The 27,378-nt window shown below is 40.5% G+C and overlaps 1 protein-coding gene across 9 annotated transcripts in view; it reads left to right on the top strand.

Annotated features, from left to right (window-relative positions):
• anks1b (ankyrin repeat and sterile alpha motif domain containing 1B) overlaps positions 1-27,378 on the top strand; it is a 290,075-nt gene that overhangs the window by 50,159 nt on the left and 212,538 nt on the right. Inside the window, exon 1 of one of the 9 annotated variants that reach the window (XM_085138767.1) lies at positions 2,929-3,004. The exons of the other annotated variants lie outside the window; for them this stretch is intronic. Coding sequence (XP_084994893.1) covers positions 2,931-3,004 — 74 coding nt within the window. The 5' untranslated portion in view covers positions 2,929-2,930. Of the gene's footprint in view, positions 1-2,928; positions 3,005-27,378 lie in introns of those variants that run through there. 9 annotated transcript variants of the gene reach the window in all.

A 27,378-nucleotide genomic window follows, 5' to 3' on the forward strand; every position in this document is an offset into this window, starting at 1 on the left:
GTTGCTCTGAAACCACAGAGAACTGTCACATCCTCTACACGACTGTGCTTTTTACTAACATTGACGGTTCAAGAGTTCCCCTTTAGAATAAAGCTACGACCACCTCAAATGTATATCATTTCTCCTTCCTGGGATTCTTCAGTGCTGCATATAAAGTAGGTCATACAGTATGTGCTCTGGAAGTACAGTACAGACCTATCTATCCATATGTGTATGCATTTTTCATGAGTCTCAGTGTGTATGTGTTGAGAGGTTTGTGTGCTTTTGTGTGTGTGTGTGCTGCCTCTGTCTTTAAGCAGGGATGTCTCCTCTGGAAGTTTCTCTCTGTGCTTCTGCTCCTGTGTTGTTAATTAGAAAGGACTGAATGGAGGAGCCTTGGAGAGCCTGCAGCGTGGCACTGAAAACCCAGAGATGGGATGGTGGTGGGAGTTAAATGAGAGGGGATGAGAGAAGAAGGCAGTGAGAAGCTGGAGGTAGAAAGAGAGTGCGTACGTGTGTGTTTAAGCAGAGGGATTTCCTTCCATCAGCCTCTCACTTGCAGCTGAAGTTGGCCATCTTGATGACGAGAATCTCAATGCAGTTTAATTCTTTGAGCAATAACATTGTTTTTTGCACTTTAACCTCCAGCTCAGCTCATACCTCTGCTGCTGACCTGCAGCTTATCTTCTTGACGTATGAAGGATGCTGAAGAAATCTAAATGTTGACCAATTCCATTGACTCATGTAGACACTTACGTAAAAGGCTTTAAAGCCTTTTGCAAATTAGAACATGGAATAACACTTGAATGATCCCTGTGGAGAAATTGGGGCATTGCGCAAGGGATTATTTAGTATGAGCGAGTATTAAGGATCTTATTTGTACGCTTCGAGTGAAAATACAAAATTTGCTACTCGTTTATAGTAAAGTCAGGACCCTACAAGATTATTATTTTCATCTGGTCCAAATTGTACATGGTTGTGTGACTCTGTTATGGGATCGTTCTGGCCCTCTGCTTGCATAAATAGAAACCCTGAGGAGGACAGAGTTGCACAGAATAGCACAGACATGAATGGGTTGCAAAGCAGCTTGCATATGCACAGTAACTTTAGGCAGACTAATTAGCCTAAATAATGTATCCTGTATGATAATTTGCTGTTGTGGACTGGCATTGACATCAGCTGTTCCCTGTTATAATTGTGGGCCAAGTTTTCCTCTTTGACCTCCCTGAATTAAGACTACACAAAGACTTTCTGTATGAAAAGTATTTTTTGCACTCATACCCATAAAACTTGCAGTGCATTCAGTGGGAAGCAGAGGGAGAGTGAGGATAAAGGGATGAAAAAAGGGAGTAAATCAAATGGACCTTTGTCTGTTGACATATTTAACCTAAAATTAGTCTGTTTATGTGATTTGCAGCAATCCTGCGGGCGTAAACACAACCACATGACGGGGCGAAAAATCTCAGTGCTGTGAGGCAAAACTTATTAAGGCCAACTGCAAACAATTTTCTGCAGATTAATGGTTCATTATGGTTCATTCAATATCTGGCTTTCTTAAGGGCCTTGCCAACTAGTGTTGTAAAACAGATCAAAATGACTCATAATGTGCTTGTAGTTTTATTTTACATGTTTCATTTTGATCTCCAAAGCCATTGTAGTGTGAATTGTTTCTCATCGGGACTTGGGGATTTGAGTGTGGATTAATACGCAACACAGATGTTCCTGTATGCTATCGCAACCGTTTATATATGTGTCTCAGAGCATGCATGTAGACCTTGCTACTGTGTCTTTCTCAGAGAAACTTTGTGCATCTTAGGTCCTGTAAGCTATGGGTAGACTCTTAACTTTATAGATCTGGTGCTTTGGGTCTTGTCTTTGCTGTCAGTCAAATTGGTTGTTTTTAGGAACTGATTGTATTTTTTTGATGTCAACCACTTCCTCTATCTGCTAACGGTACATCCCATGGAGGGCTTGGTATTTTACAGTATTTCCTCTTCTGTCGTTGTCTGGCTTCTACTGCCTGATGCACTCTTGTGGCAAGTTAGATACTTCCTGGTGCATTCATGGATGCTCATTGTTTCATTCTGGTTATTCTGGTTCTGGATGTTGTTTCTGGAGCACCTGTTTTACCCTCTGAAGGTGTTTGGTTGTAGCTGACCATCTTGCATTTTCATCATGGTTTCTTTTAGCCTGTGTGATACCCAGATAGTTAGAGCCGTCCACCCCCTCTTCATCACCACATGACTGAGTCTCAATGCCCTTTCTCAAAATCCTAAACAACGGTTAATTGGATCAGCCATTCAGTTTCTTATTCACTCCTGGTGTAGAGCTTGGAGTGTATGGTTGCTTAATTTCTGTATTTGTGTCCATTCCCACTCTTTTAATAAGTTGGATGTAAAGGTTCAGCGAGAACAGTGCTTGCTGAAGGTTATTAATGCACATGTCTGTCAACTTATAACAGATGCTGCCTTTCTGACCCTATTTCCATTGCTCTTCTATTTGTCCCTTCTTGGCTTGTTTGAGAAGATCTTTGATGTTTTGGAGATGTTTTTTATGTCGATCCAGTTAGTAGGAGGATTCCCTTGTGCTGCAAGCATCTCTTTCAGTCCAACTTGTCAGTAAGCCGGTGCAGACTATGAATTTAGTCTGGCTACAGTCTATAGAGGATGCATCTATCTTTCCATCCAGCCATCATCCGTATTGCCACAACTGTTTAGCTCTATTATGTATGGAATCAACCTGCTGTTATGGTACAGAACACATGTTTTACACATATAAAAATGCCTGAAAGAGTACAACAAAAATACATTTACAAACTGTATAACAAAAAAAAAAAAACCCCAAGCAAACTGTTCACCTTCAGTTGCTTCGCTGACATCCATCGGCTTAAATTCCCTAATTACAGCAGACTGAATCATTCCCTCTTCCTGCCTCTCCTCACCCCAACAGACATGTGTCTGCAGTCTGAAGCAGCAAGAGCTGAACCCAAGCCTGCACTAACCAGATGTTCCAACTTTGAAACACAGTATGTGGTGTCGTTGTAGAATAGTGCTCACTTATCCCTCCGGAGCTGCTTTGTCTAATAGCTGGTTAAACCTTGTAAACAGTTACTAAGTTTCACAATCAGATGTCTAATTTTTAGTGTGTGGTTGCCTGTCTCCGTGTAAGCCCTTTGATGGATGTATGACCTTTCCACATCCACGTTTTCCCTAAAACTGCTGAAATAGTTTCTGATATGCTGCAATCCAGAGTTCGATTGATGGATGAATATATTATATAGGAAATTTCAAAATGTTTGTTGATGGCACTTGATGAGCTTATGTGCTGTTGATATCTTAAATTTGAGTATCTATTTCAATTTTGTCAGCACATGTTCTGTTCAGCAGTGTTGCCACATTTTACATTAAAAAAATAAAAATGCAAAGAAATGCTCACATTTCAAACAGGTGGAAGGAAGTTGGTATAGTGATAAAGAAATAAGCAGCAGGATGTTCGATAAGAAGTAGAAAATCGCAACCATCAGAAGAGGAAATGACATGGGGTGAAGTCAGACTAGGTGGAGACTCCAGTTATCCTGTTCCTGTATGTTGAGAATTATGTAGCATAACCAGTGTTATAGTACATCTTGTTAGTGAAAGCACATCATTTCAGATGAGTGTATGCTTTGGAATTTCCCACAGTAATTTTTACCCTCTTGACTTGCACCAAGAGGGCATTTTGGTGCAAGCCACGACGTGGCTGAGTCAGTTCACGCATTTGCATAAAAGAGGTAAAAAAAAAAAGATGAGACGGACACTCTCCGTCTCATCTTTTTTTTTTTACCTCTTTTATGCAAATGCGTGAACTGACTCAGCCACGTCGTGGCTTGCACACAAAATGCAAAACACCCCATGCAAATATTTGAAAAAAATAAATTCCTCAAACTGAGATTTCTTGACGTGTTTTCTCAACACGCACTCTTTGAGAGTGTGTTTGTGGCTTCTTTGCAATCTCCTTTAGTGAGTTTAAAAGTCTCTACCACCAAGGAGCACATTAAACACGGTTACAGTCAGCTCTCTTTGATTCGGAGTGCTTCATAAATACCTTTTAGGCCTTGTGCACCTCTCCTCTTACCAAGATTTATTGAAGCATGGGGACTGATAATGACTTAATTCATGGAGAAACATGACCCTCCTTGCTTTCTCTCTTTGTCTCCACTTCTTTATTACATAACTGTCTACTGAATGTACAGAGACAAGCAGTCTTAAAGCAGAGTTTTTGTGGGAGGCTTGAAGTTAAGCAGTGCTTTGCTTATTATGCTGTGCGGGCACAGTCCTGAGACCTTAGTAATCTTAATAACTGGACCAATTTATATTGTGGAATTTGTTGTTTATGAGCTTTAGAGGATGTGTTTTTTACAGGATGCATTTTCCTGCACAAGCATTGGCCTTTATAGTCTTGCTCTGTCATGTATTTATAGCATTTGTAAAAGCTGTTGGGCTGTTTGCATATATAATAGCACAGTGTACTCACACTGCATGCGCTTTGCATGGCTGTCTCCAATCTACCTCAATATGGCTGCTGGCCATAGATTTATATGCTGGTCTGTAATTGCCCCTTGTTTGTCTGCACCTTTTTTCAGAGGCATCTTTCACACTGTAAGTGGAGGGATTTGTAATGATGGAGGAGGCAGGCCGTGTGTCGCATGTGTGCACACGCTCATTGCCTTGTGCGTGGTTGTGTGAATCTGAGAAGTGATCATTATGACTGGGCTGTGTCCTTGTTTTTCTCTTTAAACAACCCTGTGCACTCTAAATTGCACTGCACGCTGTTCCACCATTGTGCCTGAGAGAGCTACTGCGGGATTACAAGTGACTCGGCGTGAACTGGGGCAGAGGCATTTGTTGTCTCTGTACTCGCCCCGTCGGGCTTGCGCATTGGCAGGTGTGTTCAGTAAAGTAGAAAACTGTGAAATAAGAGTTATTCTGACAGAAAATAATTAAGTCTGTCTCATCTGTTTTCTGCATCTTGTGAGCTTGGTGCTGAAAAGCATCCGTTGCTCTCGCTGCTTACAAGTAGCTCTGCAGACATCATATGGGTTTAGGGCAGCTGTGGTTCAGGAAATGGAAAAGTTGTCCACTTATCCTAAGGTCAGTGAATTGACCGCCAGAGCTTTCAGTCTGCATTGCATAGTTGCTGAAAGGGTGTGAATATAAAAGTGCTGCACAAGCACGCTTTCTGTCACTTACAGACAAGGAAAGTACCATCGATGTTGTCCATTTATCATTTATAACTGATAAATATGCTAATGTCCTAGATGTTCTAATATGAATGTAACATGACCACAATGTTACTGGTTTGAGTGCGGTTTGGTTTCATGTGATTTCCCTATATCTCTCTATTTCCTGTAATAATGCTGGGTTATATTTAACAGAGACTCATTTGCACCAGCACGTTCAAACCAAACAAATTAAGTGGTTACGGTTAGGATGCCATAAGTTACAAATAGATGACATTAATTGATATGCAAACTGAAAAACGTTGTGCTTTGATAGCATCTGAAACAACTGAAGGAAACTGGCTAGTTCCCATGCAGTTTAATGATATCAGGCTGAATGTGAAAGTAGATATGAAAGCGTTAAAGACCTTAATGTGAGCATGTCTTTTTCTTAAAATGTGTTATGTTATTTAGTCAGTTATTTTGGCCTCTTATGCATGTATTCATTGTTCTTTTTTTACTTTTACAAGCTATGATCACGATTACGTCATTACATCTGTCAAAGTCATCTACAGTGGTTGCTATCCCATCGATTGTTGGATTGATGCACAACACTACACAACACGCTGAGTACCGTTTCATTTTGTGTGTTGAGTGTCCTTCATCTTTTGGCTTGTAGTTTAAAACACGTTTAAACTACTTAATATAATCCTTCACAACGAGCTCTTCCATGATCTATTAGCTTCCCCGGGTGACCAACGTATAAAGCATCTACATACATTATCAGCATTTGCCAGTTGTTGGGATGACAGTGGGCAGATGGAAGTTTTTTAAATATTGCCCTTCAAAGGTTACACAAAAGCAAGTCTTTGGAAAAGAGTGTTCAGTGACTCAAAAGTGACTCGCATTTAAAGAAATTGGTGTGTGTGTGTGTGTGTGGAGGACAGACGTACATGCATCTAAAGTAACAAAGAAGTCAAGCTGCGAACAGACTCGAGCATCGATGCAGTAGATGGTTTCTTTCAGCTGTCCTCACTGTTCCATTCCAACTGAACTCCAGGCTTTTTCACAATTGGCATGCGGGTACAGCAGATTACAATAATCTATGCAGGATGTGGCAAATGCATAAATAAACAGTTACCAGACTAAAATGTTGAAATGTTTTGAAATGAGCCTTAAAAGAAGCGTGCTGGTGGACAATAGCGGGAGCTGGTTTGTGTTGAGCTGTTACCTGTGGTGCAGACAACATTTTTCAAGGACAAAGTGGAGACAGCAGAACTTAGCTGCAAAAAAATCACAGAGACCACCTCACACCTCCATCATGCACATGTACAGTATGCTGCAGCAGCGAAGATGCGCTTTTCAGGCTGATGTGTTTTGGAGAATGCGCTCTAGCCTCGGAGCAGCAGAGGATGAAAGCACAGGGCGAGTATTCACTGTGGACATAATTGGGTGTAAATTAATTGCCTCTCATGCAATAACCTTCTAGATTGAATGAGTGTCTCCCTTTATAATTCTGTTTTGGGATTTCTGACTTTGAAGCACCTATGTCAGTGATTGAATCCTTCTTAATGGGATTTGAAATAATTGCTTATTTCTTCACATTTGAAAGTCTTAAAGCAATTTCAAAGCAATTGTATATGTATATGTTTGGCCTCTTGTGCATGCTGGCAGGAAGATTAGAAAGTGGTCCTAGATGATATCAAATATGTGCAGGTTAAACATTCACATTATAGATTTGAAAATGAAGCTAAAATCTTGGGAGAGCCAAGACAGACAGTTTGATTTTTAGTAAAGTATCCTTTCTGGCTGATGCCACTTGCCGTACGCCATGTATGTACACACACTCATACACACACACACACACACACACACACACACACACTTGGCAGATTTATAGACATTCATGGAAGAGCTATTTTGATTGATCTGATAAATAACACAGGCCAGAGAACCTCATGGTTTAAATACCTTCTTGTGGCGGGTAATTGCATGCAGCTGTGTGTGAACGCAATTTGGCAGCGCACGTCTGCATGTATGCGTATGTGTCAGCCCTCTTTGGCTTGTTGTGTGTGCTTGTGTGCGTGCGCGTGATTGGCAAGTGAGGAGAGAATAGCTGCTAAGATGGGAAAACTTGTGAAAGTATAATTTTGTTTACGAAAAGAAAGAAAAGGAGAAAACGAGTGCGATAGAAGCAGACAGCGAACGTTGCACTTACACTCAGCGTCTGCAGGGCACAAATAAGGTTCAGCTGATGAGCTGCTGCAGTCAGTGGAGTGATGGATGTGTTGGCTTTGACCTTACGGGACAATTTGCCTAAAATAATCAAACCTGTGCTGTGAAAAAGTATTTGCCTCCCTTCCTGATTTCTTATATCTTTGTGTATTTGTCACACTTACATGTTTCAGGACATCAAATTGTAATATTAAAGTAAATTCAAACTGCAGTTTTTAAATGATCATTTTATTTATTAAGGGGGAAAAGCCACTAGTACACCCAGGCCTGATTACCACCAGAACTGTTGAATCAAGAAATCAGGTAAATATCACCACAATGTAAAGAAACAAAGTAATTGAAATCAGTCTGGAAAGGGTTACAGAGTCATTTCCTAGACTTTAGGACTCCAGTGAACCCTGGTGAGAGCCATTATCCACAAATGGAGAGAACTTGGAATAGCGGAGAACCTTCCCAAGAGTGGACGGACTTCCAAAATTAGTCCAAAAGTGCATCAACAAGTCAAATAGGAGGTCATCAAAGAACCCACAACAACATCTGCACTTGCAGGCCTCACTTGCCTCAGTCAAGGTCAGAGTTCGTGATTCAATATTAAAGAAGGCACGGGCAAAAATGGCATCCATGGGAGAGTTCCAAGGAGAAAACCACCGCTGTCAAAAAACAACACAAAGGCTCGTCTCATATTTGCCAAAAAACATCTTGATGAGCACCGAGACTTTGGGAAAATATTTTCTGTGGACTGATAAGACAAACGATAAACTTTTTCAAAGGTTTGAGTCCCGTTACATTTGGCAACTAACACAGGATTTCATTAAAGAGCATCATATCAACAGTCAGACATGGTGGTGGTAGTGTAATGGTCTGGTCCCGGAGGTGCAAATTCCTCGACTGCAATGTCAAAGACTCATTTCCAGTTTTCACAAATGCTTGATTGCAGTTCTTGCTGCCAAGGGTGGCACAGCCAGCTATTAGGTTTATGTGGTAGTTATTTTATCACACTGGGCCAGGTAGGTTTGGATAACTTTTCTCCTCAATACTCAGGTTATTTTTCACTAATATAACAAATTGTTTGTTGGTCTGAAACACATATGTGTGAGATTTCATTAAAGCCCTTTTTAGGAAAAAAATGCATAATTTATTTAAACGGAGAGAGTGAATCCCTGCTTTGTGTCTAAACCCAAAAATGTCCATATGTTTCTTTTCTGTATTTATTTTCATGGTTTAAGGGATTATTGTGTTTTTTCAATCAAAGCATTGTTTGAGTTTAAGCCTCTTCTTCTTCTCTAAATTTCCCAATGTGAGTTAAATTGAAATATACTTACCAGATTTTTTCCGCATTTAAATGAGAAAATATTACACTGCTCTCATACTGCTTGTTCAGTATTCGGCTGGAGTCAGGGGACGATTAGTCTGGCTTAAGAACAGTAGCACACAGCTGCCCCTGCTCTGTCAAAGCATCACTTATTTTATACATATGCTGTTTGACAGAATTAAAACTGTATGAAAGCTGACAGCAGTTAGTGAGATTTAGAGGCTCAGGTGTGCCGACCTCTAAATATGCTTTCAGTCTTTTTGTTGAGCTAAAGTAACTGCCTCCAGCTTCATGTTTACCCTACAGACATGAGATGAGCATCAATCTTTCCAACTAACTCCTCTGCATTTGCAAAGAAACGTATTACTTTCAAACGTCACATACTACTTCTGAACTCTTTATATCTATCTATCTATCTATCTATCTATCTATCTATCTATCTATCTATCTATCTATCTATCTATCTATCTATCTATCTATCTATCTATCTATCTATCTATCTATCTATCTATCTATCTGTCTGTCTGTCTGTCTGTCTGTCTGTCTGTCTGTCTGTCTGTCTGTCTGTCTGTCTGTCTGTCTGTCTGTCTGTCTGTCTGTCTGTCTGTCTGTCTGTCTGTCTGTCTGTCTGTCTGTCTGTCTGTCTGTCTGTATATATATCTCTATATCTCTATATCTATATATATCTCTATATCTCTATATCTCTATATCTCTCTCTCTCTCTATATATATATATATATATATATAACTGCCTGAAAACAAACAAAAGGGCCAAGAAAACCAGTGCAGCTGTTGCTGACATGAATCAACTTAGACGTCCAAAAGAATGCGCCCGTACAGGATGTTGCTGTATCTGTCAGCTCATAAAGACGCATGCAAATCAGTAACACAGTGTGCACCGAGGGCTTGAGGAGAGTGGTTGGCACACTGGAGAAAAGATGTTATATCTCCCTGCGTAGTTCTTTTTCCAAAGTGGCAAATGTTGCACTGTATGCAAAATGTCACAGTCGAGTACTTTTGCTTTGAGTTTTACCCACGTCCAGCATGCAGGTACAATGAAAGGACTGAAAGACCTTCCATTTTGCTTGTTTTAGAGCCACTTATGTGAGTAAATAAGGACTTTATTTGTCTGAGAAGATGTTTTAATTAACAGGAATATGACACAATATAAAAGCGAAAGCAGTGTTGATTTAATTTAATGTAAATTTTTGGTACAACATGGATGTAAAGGCAGTAAACCCAGCTTTCTCACTAAAGCCAGTTAATATCCATGATAAGTAATCACAATCTGAATGTGCAGCTGTAGACATAACATCACAATATGAGATACAAGGTGCTGCCATGTAGATACCGATCCAGGAGTGCCATTGCAGCTGACCAGTCATAATGTTGTGGTATCCTAGCTTTGTCAAAAAGGCTACATAAAGATGAGCTTATGGTAGATGAAATGATAAAACAAGACTTCCACTCACGAGGTAAATATCCCACTTTCACTGCATTTTGAAACAGTCTTTCTGACTCCTTACTCTGGCAGAAAGCCCTGAAGGCAAACCCCTCCCCTGTGGTCTTTGCCTCACGTTGCAAAGCCACAGCATCGCAAAAACCTGACTGGTCAGTTCCACTAATGGTCCCAGAGCAACAGCAATGTATCTGTATTAGATGGTGCTCTTTTGGCTTTGTGCCTCCCTAACAGACTGCTGGCCTTTGTGTTTATTGGAAGGAACAGGAAGGCTATATTTGTTTGCTATAGCATATCATTTTTTACCTGACATTTCTATTGCGTGCCTTAATGCTTGCTTACTCAGCCTTTTATACAGTTGAAAATGCACACAATATAATTTTCAGCTGTGGATAGGAAATGATGAGCAACAAACAAACAAATCCATCCTGGAAAATGAGCCCAACAGTTTCATTTTTTGTTTTCAGCCTCTTTTGTTTTTTTTTTGTTTTTTTTGTTTAACCCAGAGTAATCTGATCAGCTGCTGAGTTAGAGAATCAGGAAACTGTATAAAGGGACTAAAGCAGCCCAGATTAACAGTTCAAATTAACAAAATCAGATAGCGAGTGCCTTTTCTATTATATTTTTCTTCATGCATTCTTTTAAAGGCCCACATTTCTTTTCTTTGACTGTATTTCTGATTAATTTATTTAATCTTCTCAGTCTTGTATGAATGCTTTTGCTGTATTGCCAACCTCTTGTGTTTTTCCTCAGCTCACTAAGTCATATTTAAACCTGCAATTTATGTGGATAATTCCAAATTTGGAGCATGCTTTTTACAACAATAAGTGTCGGTGCACAACTATCTAAAATTTCCCGAAAATAACCCCCTAATACTTTAATACCACAAGCTGCGGAGGACAAATGCGCTCTGACCCCAGCGCAGTTGGTATTCATTTCAGTGTCGATTTGAGCCTTGTTTACCTGTGCTTGCTGCAGCAGCAGATGTGTGAGCCTGTGGTCTGAGCAGTTTAAATGGGATGCGGCAGTCCTGCTGACAGGCCTATTACACACTCAGAGGAGAAAAAAGGGGGGAAGCCATAAGGAGACACAGCTGTCCAACATAGGAGCACGCAGCATTCGTCATTAAAAAAAAAAGAAGCTCGTTATGGCACATAGTGGACAGATTGTTAGAGCAGAAGGACGTTTACTCTTTGTATTTGCCTGGATTCCAGTGTATAAATAAACATAATATATAAATATTATATCTATATATCTATGATAAGAAACAAATCTCTGTGTATCTGTTTATGTATTTTTATTTTGTGTGCAAACATCAGGAATTGAGCAGCCACATTTTGGCATGCAGGTACATCATGTAACTCTGAGGGTCCTTATCTATATAAAATAATGCGATGTCATCATATTGCCTAGCGACCACCCAGCAACAGGCTAAAATGACCCAGTTTTGGCATTTATGAAGTTAGAATCAACTAAAAAAGGACAAGAAACATTTTTTAAATTCAGTGTTTAGAAGTTTAGAAATGTTTAGAAGTCCTTATATAGCCATGGCTCCCTGCTACTGCCTTGATGTTGAACCCCCTCCCTTTCACAGGATATATTGCATGCTTTGTCACACAGCAGAGCTGTAATCAGTACAGGCACGGTCTGAAAATGTTTGTAAGTGTAACACAGACACGGAGCAGGAGTGTAAATGTTTAGTTTGGGACTAAACAGAAGTGTTACTTTGTTTCTTCAGTGAGCGCGTGAGAGTGGACCCTGCTTTTCTTCATAATGACTCCCACTGATATCGTTTTATCACCATTTTCATTGAGCCTGCATGGCTAATTTCCTCGTGGCAGAGTAGATAATGAAGATGGACTTGGCGTGGCTGTAACTAACCTGATGAGTTGCCAGATGATATTTAGCCTGAACTGACTTGCAGAATCGCTCAGGTTTCATGTTCTGTATACCAGGAAATGGCAACGGATTAAAATGCATTTGTAAAGTTGAACTCCCTTTAAAGGTAGTGGTTTAGTTTGTGGAGGCAGGCTTCTGGGGTCACACATTTCATAAACTTTTTTTTGTGTGTGCAAGATTTTGGCAAGGAAATGAAAACAAAGCAGGCGGCTTATGGCAAAGGTCCCTTCTTTTGAATATTCAGACTGCCCAGGGAAATATAGCAATAGCAAAAAATGTGTTTGGTGGGTTTTTGTTTTGTTTTGTTTAAATGTTATGGCAGTCATCAGATATGAAATGGCTTCCCTTTGCATTAAAAACACTCAAAGGCTTCAGTCACACAGTCCATGAGACCAGTTGTTAACCTGCTGGCGTTTGCCGGGAAAAACGTGGACACTGTGATCAGTGTGTGAGAGGTTTCTGGATGTTGCTGGCTGTCACTCGGCAAAGAAAAACAAAGCAGAGAAGTTCTGCACCAAAAACCTTGTGATTGCCATGGCTGCTGACAGATTTTCATGGTCACTGTAATTTGCATGAATGCCAGAAACTTATATGCAAACACTCGCTGAGCTGTAGTAAAATTTGAAAAAGTGTGTTGCAAACTCGAAACGGAGACTGTTCGCCTTCAAGTAAAAGTTAAAAAGTTAAAAAGTGAAAGTTTTGCCTTACTGCTGAAATCAAATGTGCAGTTTTTAAGGGCAGACAGTTTAATTTTCTGGATTGCATCAGACTCCTCAGTTTCACTGTGGCTTAGCGAGTGTTTGCATAGAAGTGCAAACTACAAGCGACCGCACGAACCAGAAGACATTTCTGGTGCCTCTTTGCAACTAATTTCACTTTGCAACTGCCAAACAACCACTTGCCAAACAGTCAGAGAATAGTCTGTTTTCCCTAGTGACAGGTGGTTGCCAGGTCAACTGGTCTCTAGGCTTGCCTCACTAGTGCCTTAGTCATCACCTGATAAGTATTTTAATTACTGATTAATCCATCCGTCCATTCTCTTCAGCTTATCCAAATCAGGGCCACGGATGGGTTGGAGCCTATTCCTGCTGTCAAGGCGAGAAGCAGGGTGCACACTGGATAGGTTGCCAGTCTGTGCTTTCAGTAATAATTGATGCATAAATGCAAAATATAATCTGTTTCCAAATTTGTGATCGCAGGATGAGGGAAAATCACAAGGAGCATTTTTCACGTTCATTTAACATGTGACAGTTTTTCGTGGCAGACACTTGATCACTGAGTAAATGATCCCTAGCTCATTTGATGGGCTAACTGACAGCTCCTTAGCATTTCATTAAGTAAATTATTAGACAGATGTGCTGGAGACACCCATTTGTTTTTTGTGTCGAGTCATAATTAGGAGTGTAACAATTCTGAAACTAATCCAAACAGGGTCTCTTGTTTCATTTTTCCATGTGAAATATTTCTCCTCCATCTGCCTTCCCCCCCCCCCCCCCCCCCCCCCCCCCCCCCCCATTTCCACCAATGTTGAGCTGTCATTAAGTTGCTTATAGATGTGTTAATAGGACATAGAGGCATTGTAGCACAATAGTTAAGGACAGCAACCTGGTCCCTGAATGTAAACGCATAAGAACTTCTGGAGGGTTATGTGCTTAAAGAGATTTATTTCTTTTTTATTAAGATTTTTATGTCTAAATGGAAGCTTAATAAGGGTGGTTTGGAAATGGCTTCAGTAATTTGCATTATGGTAATAATTTCCATGCATGACAAATCAGTGATGCTGTGCCAAAAAGCATGTGCTAACTGTGTTTGTGCTAGTTGGGCATGGGAAGCTGTTAATGTCTGGTTAAAGCGCGCTACTCTGGTACAAGCCGCATTTCAAAATAAAAAAGCTTTGCAGGAGAAGCAAGACCTGAAAATACAGAATAATGGAGTCTTTTTTTAGTTCATGATCAAGTAATGATTAAGCAACCATGCCTGTGGTAAAAAGACTTCCTGTTTTTCTTACTTACCCCCTCTTAAAAAAAAAAAGATGAAAAAGCATGACGGCAGATGAAATGATTCCCGTCACAGTCGCTCTGAAGAGCTTCAGTGTGAGTTCTCTACAGTATCAATACATTGACTGACTCAATCCACTGCATAGATTGGTTATCTCATTTAGATGGACTACTGGACCTCATGTTTCCCATCCCTAATGCTACCGATCTGCTATATTGATGGTCGACCAGATGGAATTGTGGCTGGCTGTGGTCAAGTAGAAATCTAAAGCTTTCTGTCACTTACTGTGAGGAGAAGTGCCCGAGGAAGACACACACACGGTCCAATACACACGCTTACAGATTGTTTGCAGCGCTCCAGATTGTGATTGATTGGAAAGGCAGCTGTGTAATCAATAGCAGCAGCGGCGAAGCAGATTGTGGTCATTTCTTTTACCTCCGCTTAGGTTGAAGAGAAAAGAGAATGTCATCAGCTGCTTGTTGTCTTTCTGTCTTTGTGTCAGAGGATTTTTGTTGTTGCTGACATTTACGTTTATCATTTTTTCTTCTTGTTGAAGGAATCTCATCACTTGTTTCATTCACATTTAGAATAATATTACATGTATTTCACATATAGCACAAGTGATATTGAGGGTGACAATATTTGGGAATTAAAAGCCTTCAACAACAGCAGAGATGAATCTGGTGATAGATTTGTGTGTTTGTCAGCGTGGCCTTTATTGTAATTAGCAGTAACGGCAGCATAGGTATTTGGATTGTTAGGGACTGCAGGGACTGCGCAGCTGACTTGTGACCCCGTGTGAATTTACACTGTGCTTTATTAAGTGGTTTCTGTGCTGGCCTGCAGTTTTTGTCACAGTGGAAATGAGGAATTTCAGCTTTGTTTTCAGTTATTCTCAGGAGGCTGTAACAGGAATGCTTGCCGATTTTTAATCAGACAGCTTTGGTAAAAGGTTGGAAATTATAGGACTAAAAAAAATCTGAATCTACAGAGGCTACTTTTTACTTGAAACCTTTATGCTGCTTGTTTCAAAGAGCTGCCAGTTTGATGTGGATTCTGTATTCAGATAGATTGGAAGTCAGCTGAGGACAGAAGAGGGATGTTGCCATCATATTTAAGGAGATGGGTGAGAGATAAACTTCCAGATTGTTTAAGACTGTGTAGTACATGTTTCTTTCTGTTGAAGCTGTGTGTGTTTAAGTGGAAAATGTATACAGCTTTTACGGTTTCCTTTCCTTCTTTGATGTCCTGTGTCATAAGAATTACAATAGGTGCTAAGACTTTTATGTGCGCCTTATAGTCGTGAAAATACGGTATGTGTTTTTTTATTCTGCTGCTGTAGCCCATCTGCTTCAAGGTTTGATGTCTCATATGTTCAGTGATGTAAAGAGTAGTTATTTGAGTTACTGCTGCCTCCTCTTCTCCTCTAATCTCTGTCATTAACAACAACCAGACAACTACTCTGTAAAACCTGCAGATCATAGTGTGGGAAAATCCCAAGAATTAGCAGTTATCTGAAATACTCAGTTGAACATTCATATAATAATTATTATAAAGTAAGTCTACATTTAGTGTATTTTTAAAATATATTGTATTTTCTTAAGCCAAAATCTTTGTAATGGCCTCATTTAAAGTAGTGTTGTTGTATTATGTATAATACACAGTGAGTTTTAAGACTCTGTGTGTTTAACATCCACTCAATGCAAAGGTAAAGTATGCATGAAACAGCATATAACAATCAAAATTGTGCACTGTATTTAAAGATAACCAGTCCATGAGTTATTGCAGCCCTTCGAGGCTCATTGCACTGACCTGGACTCAAATCCAACACAGTCCTTAAACTTATTTTTACAACAATGTAGACTACTGGGTTTTTTTTCCAATATTGATGGCACTTTTATGAATTTTATGTGACTTCCTCCCTCCAGACTCTCTGAGTAACTCCCCACAGGACCAGCAAATTATCAACGATCAAACTTCATCAATAAACTTCCTAAATCCCCGCGGGGAAGTTGTGCAACTATCGATTTCTCGTGTCTTGTTTTAATTACTGGTGAGAAACGAGGGGGTCTGGTGCAATTTCAGTCATGCGTGCGTGTGTGTGTTTGACCCACTGCCTCCGATAGCAAACCTCAAAGTTCTTTTGTGCACCAGAGATCAGTTTGACCCAAAGATAAATTACTTCCTGCGTTGGGAAGTGGTGACCGCTTCACCTATTGAACATGTAATGTAATTTTTGTGCCTTTTTAGGGCATCTGTCAGGAACTCACTGCATATTCATTCATGAATCATCTGCAAAATTATCTGTATGTATTTATTCAGTAAGATACCACTCTGCATATTTATGCTTATATTTGCACGCCAGTGGGGCGTTGGATGATTCATGGCATTCTTCTGTCCAGCAACCAGTTAGTGTAGCTTAGTATAAAGACTGGGAACAGGAGGAAACGGGAAGCCTGGCTCTGCTTAAAGCTTTGTGTCCAACTGACAGTTTGCTGTTTTCTGACTACTTCTTGACTCTAAACAGTGGCAACGCCAGTAATGACAAAATTCCAAAAAGCACCCGACACAAAGCAAAAACTAAACTGGAATAAATCTACGTGTTTATCGACACCATTGTTTAAGGAAAGACAGAGTATTTGTTTCCCCATTTAGTGCTAAGCTAAGTGAACTTGCTGCTGGTATCATTTAGTCATTGCTGGAAAAATATGGCTTTTTCCAGCCACCTCTTGCAGCTCTTCCAGGGAGACTGTGAGGCATTCCCAAGGCAGCTGAGAAATGTAATCTCTCCAGTGTCTCTTGGGTCTGCTTTGGGGTCTCCTCCCAGTTGAACATGCCTGAAAGTAGGTAATCTAGTGAGATGCCTGACCCAAGACTGACTGGCTCCTTTCAATTTGAAGGAGTAACGGTTCTTTCGAGTCCCTTCAGAATGATCTAGGCTGATCCCAGACACCCTGCAGATGAAACTCATTGTCACTACTTGCATCTGGAGTCTCATTCTTTTGGTCACCAAACACAGCTTGTGAACACAGGTGAGGGTATGAATGTAGATCCACAACTAAATTTTCCCACTCAGCTCTCTTTTCACCACAGCAGATCGGTACAGCATCCATTTTGCTGCAGATGCTACACCAGTATTAATCTGTCTAGTCTGTTAATCTCCAGCTCCACTCTCCCCTCACTTCACCAACCAAAAATTGGACACTCTGCCTATTACCAGCTGTTTGACACTGGCTTGCAAAACACTCCAGTGCGAGCAGGAAGTCTTGGCTGGATGAAGCCAAAAGAACCACATCATCTGCAAAAAGCAGAAATGAGATCCTTAGACCACTAAACCCGACACCCTCCTCCACTTGGATGCTCCTAGAAATTCGGTCCAAAAAATTATGAAAGGGCATTTGTAATTTATCAGGATCAAAACAAGAGCAAGATGTTTTAATTGTGTTCAGTCTGTATTTGGTGTCTTTGTTATTAGCTCTCATTCTGGTTCCATTCGCTCCAGCTTCTAACCTAATTGGCATTGAGTCTATTGTATATATTGATTCTACAATTCTACGTGGATCTATTAGCACTGTGGCGCTGTCACTTGGTGTTCGCTCGCTCGCTCTGTGGTATAGTATCGCTTCCTGTTCCTACTCAAACACAGTGGTGTTTCTGAGTAGCTTATTTGCTTAGCAGTTTAATTAACAACTTTTAAATACATTCTTTTTTCACAGTATAATCTTCACGTGCTTCATCCGAAGCACACTTTCTGTGTACTCACTACCTAATTTATAGTATTCACTCACTGTCTCTGTACTGTTTCGCTAGCTTAGCTCGTAGCCGACCCGTTAGCACCATGGCTACTTCACCTGTCCCTTCTGCACTTTCTTGCTCATTGTGTCAGATGTTTAGTTACTCCTCGGCCTCCTTTAGCAGTAATGATATCTGTAACAAATGTAGCATATTTGCAGCTCTGGAGGCCAGGATTACTGAATTGGAGACTCGGCTTTGCACCCTGCTCTCACCCTTAGCTAGCCAGGCCCCTGTAGCTGGTGCAGCCGAAGATAGCGTAGGCCCCGCTAGCTGTTCCCCGGCAGACCCCAAGCAGCTGGGGAAAGGCTGGGTAACGGTGAGAAGGAAGCGTAGTCCTAAACAGAAGCCCCAGGTACACCACCAACCCGTTCATGTGTCTAACCGTTTTTCCCCACTCGGTGACACACCCGCCGGGGGTCAAACTCTGGTAATTGGTGACTCTGTTCTCAGACATGTGAAGCTAGAGACACCGGCAACCATAGTCAATTGTCTTCCAGGGGCCAGAGCAGGCGACATTGAAGGAAATTTAAAACTGCTGGCTAAGGGTAAACGTAAATTCAATAAAATCATAATTCACGTCGGCAGTAATGACACCCGGTTACGCCAATCGGAGGTCACTAAAATCAATATTGAATCGGTGTGTAACTTTGCCAAAACAATGTCGGACTCTGTAGTTTTCTCTGGTCCCCTCCCCAATCAGACCAGGAGTGACATGTTTAGCCGCATGTTCTCCTTAAATTGCTGGCTGTCTGAGTGGTGTCCCAGAAACGATGTGGGCTTCATAGATAATTGGCAAACCTTCTGGAGGAAACCTGGTCTTGTTAGGAGAGATGGCATCCATCCCACTTTGGATGGAGCAGCTCTCATTTCTAGAAATATCGACAAATTTATTAAACCCCTCAAAACATGACTATCCAGAGTTGGGACCAGGAAGCAGAGTTGCAGTCTTACACGCCTCTCTGCAGCTTCTCTCCTCCTGCTACCCCCCCAAAAACCCATCTCCATAGAGACTGTGTCTGCTTCCAAAAAGACAAAAAACAAACTAAAAACCAGCAACAAACAACTTAAACAATCACAAAGAAAGAACAATACAGTATCCACATCTGAACCAAAGAGTAAAACAGTGAAATGTGGATTATTAAATATTAGGTCTCTCTCCTCCAAGTCTCTGTTAGTACATGACTTAATAATTGATCAACAAATTGATTTACTCTGCCTTACAGAAACCTGGTTGCAGCAGGATGATTATGTTAGTTTAAATGAATCAACACCCCCGAGTCATTCTAACTACCAGAAATCTCGAAGCACAGGTCGAGGGGGCGGTGTGGCAGCAATTTTTCACACCAGTCTATTAATTAATGAAAGACCAAGACAGACTTTTAATTCATTTGAAAGCCTGATGCTTAACATTGTCCACCCCAGCTGTGAAACTCAGAAACCAGTCTTACTTGTTATCATCTATCGTCCACCTGGGCCTTACACAGAGTTTCTGTCTGATTTCTCAGACTTTATATCTAATTTAGTTCTGAGCTCAGATAAAATAATTATTGTGGGTGATTTTAACATCCATGTAGATGCTAAAAATGACAGCCTCAACATGGCATTTAATCTGTTGTTAGACTCAATTGGTTTCTCTCAAAATGTAAAAGAACCCACCCACCACTTTAATCACACTCTAGATCTTGTTTTAACATATGGCATAGAAACTGAACATTTAACAGTGTTTCCTGAAAACCCTCTCCTGTCTGATCATTTCTTGATAACATTTACATTTACAATAATTGATTACGCAGCAGTGGAGAGTGGACTTTATCAAAGTAGATGTCTTTCTGAAAGCGCTGTAACTAAGTTTAAGAATATAATCCAGCCACTGTTATCATCGTCAATGCCCTGTACCAACACAGAGCAGAGCAGCTATCTGAACGCTACCCCAACAGAGGTCGATTATCTTGTTAATAATTTCACCTCCTCACTACGTACGACTCTGGATACTGTAGCTCCAGTGAAAACTAAGGTCTCTAATCAGAAGTACCTGACCCCGTGGTATAATTCTCAAACACGTACCCTAAAGCAGATGACTCGTAATCTGGAGAGGAAATGGCGTGTCACAAATTTAGAGGATCATCATTTAGCCTGGAGAAATAGTTTGTTGCTTTATAAGAAAGCCCTCCGCAAAGCCAGAACAGCTTACTACTCATCACTGATTGAAGAAAATAAGAACAACCCCAGGTTTCTCTTCAGCACTGTAGCCAGGCTGACAAAAAGTCAGAGCTCTGTTGAGCCAACCATCCCTTTAACGTTAACTAGTGATGACTTCATGAACTTCTTCACAAATAAAATTTTTATCATTAGAGAAAAAATTACCAATAATCATCCCACAGATGTAATATTATCTACAGCTACTCATAGTTCCATTGATGTTAAGTTAGACTCTTTTTTTCCAATCGATCTTTCTGAGTTAACTTCAATAATTACTTCCTCCAAACCATCAACGTGTCTTTTAGACCCCATTCCTACAAAACTGCTCAAAGAAGTCCTGCCATTGATTAATTCTTCGATCTTATATATGATCAACCTATCTCTAATAATCGGCTATGTACCACAGGCCTTCAAGGTGGCTGCAGTTAAACCTTTACTCAAAAAGCCATCTCTAGACCCAGCAGTCTTAGCTAATTATAGGCCAATCTCCAACCTTCCTTTCATATCAAAAATCCTTGAAAGAGTAGTTGTCAAACAGCTAACAGATCATCTGCAGAGGAATGGTTTATTTGAAGAGTTTCAGTCAGGTTTCAGAGTTCATCACAGCACAGAAACAGCTTTATTGAAGGTTACAAATGATCTTCTTATGGCCTCTGACAGTGGACTCATCTCTGTGCTTGTCCTTCTTGACCTTAGTGCAGCATTCGATACTGTTGACCATAATATTCTATTAGAGCGATTAGAACATGCTGTAGGTATTACAGGTATTGCACTGCAGTGGTTTGTATCATATCTATCTAATAGACTCCAATTTGTGCATGTAAATGGAGAGTCCTCTTCACACACTGAGGTTAATTATGGAGTTCCACAGGGTTCGGTGCTAGGACCAATTCTGTTTACATTATACATGCTTCCCCTAGGCAGCATCATTAGAAGACATAGCATACATTTTCACTGCTATGCAGATGACACCCAGCTCTATCTGTCCATGAAGCCAGATAACACACACCAATTAGTTAAACTGCAGGAATGTCTTAAAGACATAAAGACTTGGATGGCCACTAACTTTCTGCTTCTTAACTCAGATAAAACTGAGGTCATTGTACTCGGCGCTGAAAAGCTTAGAAATATGGTATCTAACCAGATTCTTACTCTGGATGGCATTACCTTGGCCTCCAGTAACACTGTGAGGAACCTTGGAGTCATTTTTGACCAGGATATGTCCTTCAACGCACATATTAAACAAATATGTAAGACTGCGTTCTTCCATTTGCGCAACATCTCTAAAATTAGAAATATCCTGTCTCAGAGTGACGCTGAAAAACTAGTTCATGCATTTATTACTTCCAGGCTAGACTACTGCAATTCATTATTATCAGGATGTCCAAAAAACTCACTGAAAAGCCTTCAGTTAGTCCAAAATGCTGCAGCAAGAGTACTGACAGGGACTAGAAGGAGAGAGCATATTTCTCCTGTTTTGGCTTCCCTTCATTGGCTTCCTGTTAAATCCAGAATTGAATTCAAAATCCTGCTCCTCACATACAAGGTCTTAAATAATCAGGCCCCATCTTATCTTAATGACCTTGTAGTACCATATCACCCTATTAGAGCACTTCGCTCCCGCTCTGCAGGCCTACTTGTTGTTCCTAGAGTATTTAAAAGTAGAATGGGAGGGAGAGCCTTCAGTTTTCAGGCCCCTCTTCTGTGGAACCAGCTTCCAGTTTGGATTCAGGAGACAGACACTATCTCTACTTTTAAGATTAGGCTTAAAACCTTCCTTTTTGCTAAAGCATATAGTTAGGGCTGGACCAGGTGACCCTGAATCCTCCCTTAGTTATGCTGCAATAGATGTAGGCTGCCGGGGGATTCCCATGATGCATTGAGTTTTTCCTTTCCAGTCACCTTTCTCACTCACTATGTATTAACAGACCTCTCTGTATTGAATCGTATCTGTTATTAATCTCTGTCTCTCTTCCACAGCATGTCTTTATCCTGTCTTCCTTCTCTCACCCCAACCGGTCGCAGCAGATGGCCGCCCCTCCCTGAGCCTGGTTCTGCCGGAGGTTTCTTCCTGTTAAAAGGGAGTTTTTCCTTCCCACTGTCGCCAAAGTGCTTGCTCATAGGGGGTCATATGATTGTTGGGCTTTTCTCTGTATCTATGAAGCGCCTTGAGGCGACATTTGTTGTGATTTGGCGCTATATAAATAAAATTGAATTGAATTGAATTGAATTGAATTGAATACATACTCAAAATGGTTTCAGTGCACATTTTCTGCTATATTGATATGCTTTCCCTTTCTCTCCTCGCTGTCATGTAAAATTCTTGTTATATTTATATTTTAATAAATATCTGTTCAGTTCAATTCAGGTTTATTTATAAAGCATGAAATCAGAACAACAGTCCCATCAAGGACCTTTATTATTGTATTCAAGAAAATAACAGCAACAATCAAACGACCTTGGTCCAGCACTTGGTAACAGTAGGAAGGAAAAACTCCCCTTTAACAGGAAAAAACCTCCAGCACAGCCAGGGAGGGGCAGCCACTACCGGTTGGAAGGTGAGGGGAAAGTAAAAACGAAAAAAAAAAATGTCTTTATGTCCTTAAAGCTGTAGCGAATTTTCCCCTTGATCTTGAAAATGGTATTGATTATTGATCATTTCAAGGCATTTTAGAGCTAGAAGTTACAGCAAGTATCTAGTTATTAAAGTCAAATTTAAAAAGACAATTTAGCAAAGTCACAAGCCTTTGTTGTGTTCAGTCTTGTCCTTTAAAAACTGAATTTATTTTTTAGAGTTGTTAAAAGTGGATGAACATCTACCTAAAGGAGACAAATATAGTCCAGTGCTGGGGGGATGCTGTTCAAATTAGCAAAATTACTAAAAAGGAGTTTTGTAGGAAGCTGCTGTTTTGCTAAATACGCTAAAAACTGAAGGCTGTTTTACAAGAACTTATTCAGCAAATTGGGCCAGAAGCTGGTGAGGAAAATAACTTCATGTACAGAATAGATGACACTTATAGTTTAAATAGTTTAAATCTGTGCTGCAAAACCGAAAAATGATGCCCTTTGCAAACATTCCAAGTATTGCTGAATAGCTGCTGTATCCACACGCTGAGTGAGTGGCTGAAGTTTGACATACAAGGACTTCAGATATTTTTTTATTTTTTTGACCCTGTGTCACCCACAGTGTGGATTTAGTGGTGCAGAAATGGAGCAGTAGACAGTGACAGATTGGTGATGAAGAGAGAAGAGAGAGACAGGGGGAACACCTCTCCTTGAAAAAGCAGAGCAGGACTACCTTTTAGAGTTGTGTAGGTGTGAATGGGACTTTCTTCCTGACACTGTGGGAATATGAGGTGAAACTGCAATTCCTGTTATAAAAAGACGCCACACTGTATATGCCGCTAATGTGTTATTGCCTGTTGCATTAGCTAATTGCATTTTCTGTTCAGGGAGAAACATCGAGATTGTCAGTGTTACTGTACGTGGTGAGAAAAAAGGAATTTCTAGATTAAAGACAGAAGTATGCACCTTAGCAGTCTTTAAAAGGGATCTCTACTGATTTTATATATATATTTATGAATCAGTTATCAGTTATTAATCGGTTATTTGTTGATCACCCAAGTACTTTCATAGCGGACTCTGACGCCTCTCAATGAGTAAGACCAGAGCTATCACGTCAGCTGCCATCTTCCATGTGTATGTTTCGCTGTACCATGGTACAGTATTGTGTTATTGACTTCTTCTTCAGCATCTAAATATAGAACACTTGTAGCTGTATGCTCACCACTTCAGTTCCAGAGGAACTGCCTCCTTGGCACACACTTGGTACGCTGTAGTCCCTACTGTGCCGAAGAAAAACAAGTACCATCGTGTTTTTAGAATTTTGGTACTTGATGGTACCATAAGTATTGGTTCTGAGGACATCTCTAACCAGGTTTGTGAACATTTGCAGTCAGCTGCAATGCACTCTGAGTCTGACTTTATTAATTAGACAGTTAGCCATTGTTTCCTAACCTTTGCCAGTTGGTCTGAGAGTGATTGCAGTCAGTGGAGGCCAGATTGCAATTGGCTGGTTGCTTTAGATTGCCTTAGATGCCCAAGGCAACCAGCTTGTTACTGTAACTACTTGAAATTGCTACTTAAATAAAAAAAATAAAAATAAATTCAATTAGTTGGTAACCACCGATTTATCTGATTTGATTTATCTGATTTAAAGAATGGTAGAATGCTTCTCCGCCATCACTGCCTGCTTCTTTTATGAGTGTGTTGTAATGTGAAGGAAACAGGGCTCACTGTGTGTCAAAACAGCCTTCCTTCAACACATTTAATTGATCTTTACTTACTTTTTTTAGTATGCACAATTGCAGTCACTGACTGGTCGTACATGAGCGTAAAAACTCATTTGTTTCTGCTTTTTTTCTTTAAAGTAGCACCTCTCCCTCCACCTTCTCCCTGTATTTGCAGGGCACGCATGTACTATACAGCTGCAAATGCATGCACACATTTTGTGCAGCTTACATAAACCCACTAAAGAAGTAAACTGGGGCCTCAGAAATTAAGCTGCATTAAAGATCGTGGAGCAAGATTTCTTCTCTGTTCTCTCTCCAGAAATACAATTTGCCTTTTGAGAATTTTCACACACTTTGCACTTTGATTCTCTCTCTGTGGTTAAGCTAATTTAGACTATGACACCGCGCAAACTCAGTTATGTAAACGGGCGCATCTGCTACATTAGACATGCGCGAAAAGTAGCATATTCATACCCTAAAGCATCATGGGGGCTGGACTCTCTCTGTGCGAGTCGGTTTCAAACATCAAAGGCCAGTTCCAAAGAGAAGTTAATGCTCACATGTAAGAGTCTGTCTACGTGTGTGTATTTTTTATCATCCTACAGGTCATATCAGTTAGTGAGCTTCTGCAGCACTGCTATTAATCAGCAGGTATCTCTTCTGCTTCTTCTTCAAAACAGGATATGAAGCAAGCCCACTTCCTGTCTGACTTTATCTGTTGTGATAGCAAGTGCACCTCAACGCATATTGGTTCCTTTATTTATTTCCCCTGAAGTTATTGCTGTTGTTGAGTCCTCTCTTTCTGTTGAAACGCCCGTCACTATATCAGGCGGCGTGAATTTCAACAGGCAGTTGGATTCAGTTAACCTAAATTCCCTCCCCGCAAAGAAGAGGTTCCTTTTAAAAAGAATCCAGAACTACAAAGGTTTTCCCAGTTCCTTCGTTCCTTTTACTTTGATGACAGTTTGCCGCTTTGATGTAGCCTGAACTTTGCTGCAGCGTGATGCCAGCTTCAGTATCAATACTGAGTGAGAACCAGCAAATGAAGGCTTTCGCTTCCGAGTTTGCATCCAGAATGGGAAATGTCTTCCCACTTGAAAGACATTACATATTCTATTTTTTTAATGACTGATAAGAAATTACATTTACAAAGAAGTGGAGACCAAATTTAGCTCTCACTTGTTGAGCAGCAGCTTTTTTTAAAATTGCTCGAGGTATGTGTTGCTTTTCACCACATCCCCAATTAGCATCCAGTACATCAAGGTGAGCTTAAAAGAAAAGAAAATCATTTTGTAATGCCTGAACAGGCTTGGTGAAATGAAACTGCTTACTGTACTGTACTCTCACCTTTTCGGCTATATCATGTCTGCGTAGTTCTCTGCAAAAGTGATGAACAGGGAGGGAGAAGCTGTCAGGGTGTAACTAAAGAAGGGTTCAAACAGAGGGCAGCATTGCTCTGCCTGCGGGGAGGCCCGTCATGACGTTTGACCTCTTTACCTTTACTGCTTTGATCAAAAAGAGGGTTTGGACCTTAAGGAGAACCTGATACAAAGGAGTAAGAGATCTGTCAGAAACTGGAAAACACACTATTAAATTTTAATGTAAATGTGCAGCACAGGAGCAGTAGTTGCATGCAAACATGAATGCAGAGACACAGCATTTCAACCCACAGCTCCCCTTCACATTGCTGAGGTTAATTAGGTAGGACGTCGTCTGCATATTTGACTAATCCGCCAAGAGTCTGCATTCCTGCAGCAGCACCTCTCCTCCATTATCTAATCGCAAGTTGTCTTCTAAATCTATTTAAGCTCTGCTGGCTCGGTTTATGCTTCTGGTGAAAGAACAGAAAACAATGGAGGAGTGAATGAATTCCCGAACTCAGTCTGATGCCCAGTCGGGAATTTAGGTTGAACGTGGAAGAGCAAAACAAAACAGCTGTGATAAGAGACCTGGCCTCATTACAAAGTGACTTACAAAGTTCAAGTTGTTATCCAGTGTGTGTGGCATTCATTTTCAAAAGTAGGGCTGCACGATTTTGCATAAAATGAGAATCACGATTTTTTTGCTTAGAATTGAGATCACGATTCTCTCACGATTTTCTTTTCCAATATAAATATTTATTGCGCTTATTAACTGCACATCAACTTCGTAACAGTTGAGACTGAACATAAAAACAATAAATAAACATAAAAACAACAAATGTCTCACATTTTGTCGTTGCCGCAAAATGTTGTACTGCTTAAAATTCCGTCTCCACCGTTGCTCGACACTGCGTGTATAGATCAGGTAGTGCAACAATAGAAAGATAGTTGCGGGACAGCACTGTGTAGCGTTTGTCTAGGGTGTTGATCATTTTCCTAAATCCCTCGTTTTGCACAGTGTTGATGGGAGCTATATCTTTCGTCAGGTGATAAGTAATAACCTCCGTAATTTCTTTGTGCCTGCGGGAGTTCAACGGGTATAGGGAAGCGCTGTATAAGGTTCCCGTTATTGATGTTTGGGTGGTTGACCGGGACGGATTTTCTCCTGTCACTTTCTCGTCATCCCTGACTTAACCTCCGTTGTTTTTTCCCTGCCAATTTTAGCAGCCAGCTTCTGTATCACGTGGTATAAGGCTCCGCCCTTGTCATTTGTTGAGCAGGAAGAGTGAGCGCTTGTTTTCATGCAGATTACGTCCCGGATCGTCGTCGTCTTTTTTTTTTTTTTTTTTTTTTTTTTTAAATCGTTGTCATTTGGAAATGAGATCGCACATAAGTATGAATTGAGGTCGCGATTTTCTAACGATTAATCGTGCAGTCCTATTCAAAAGGCACATCGCCTGCGTCTTGTACTTTTTGGCAGAGTTTACACATTAAATACAACGTTCACAGGTTTTCTCTCACTGGGCAGCAGTGAATATAAATACATATCTATCAATGGGGTTGAGACTCCTCCTCAGAGTTGAGGCCCTCGTAGAGCTTATGAAACAGATCAAATATGCATGAGTTTTAAAATAAGTAATAGGACAACAAAG

This window comes from Neolamprologus multifasciatus, chromosome 17 (genome assembly GCF_963576455.1).
Source record: "Neolamprologus multifasciatus chromosome 17, fNeoMul1.2, whole genome shotgun sequence".
NCBI classification, from domain to species: domain Eukaryota; kingdom Metazoa; phylum Chordata; class Actinopteri; order Cichliformes; family Cichlidae; genus Neolamprologus; species Neolamprologus multifasciatus.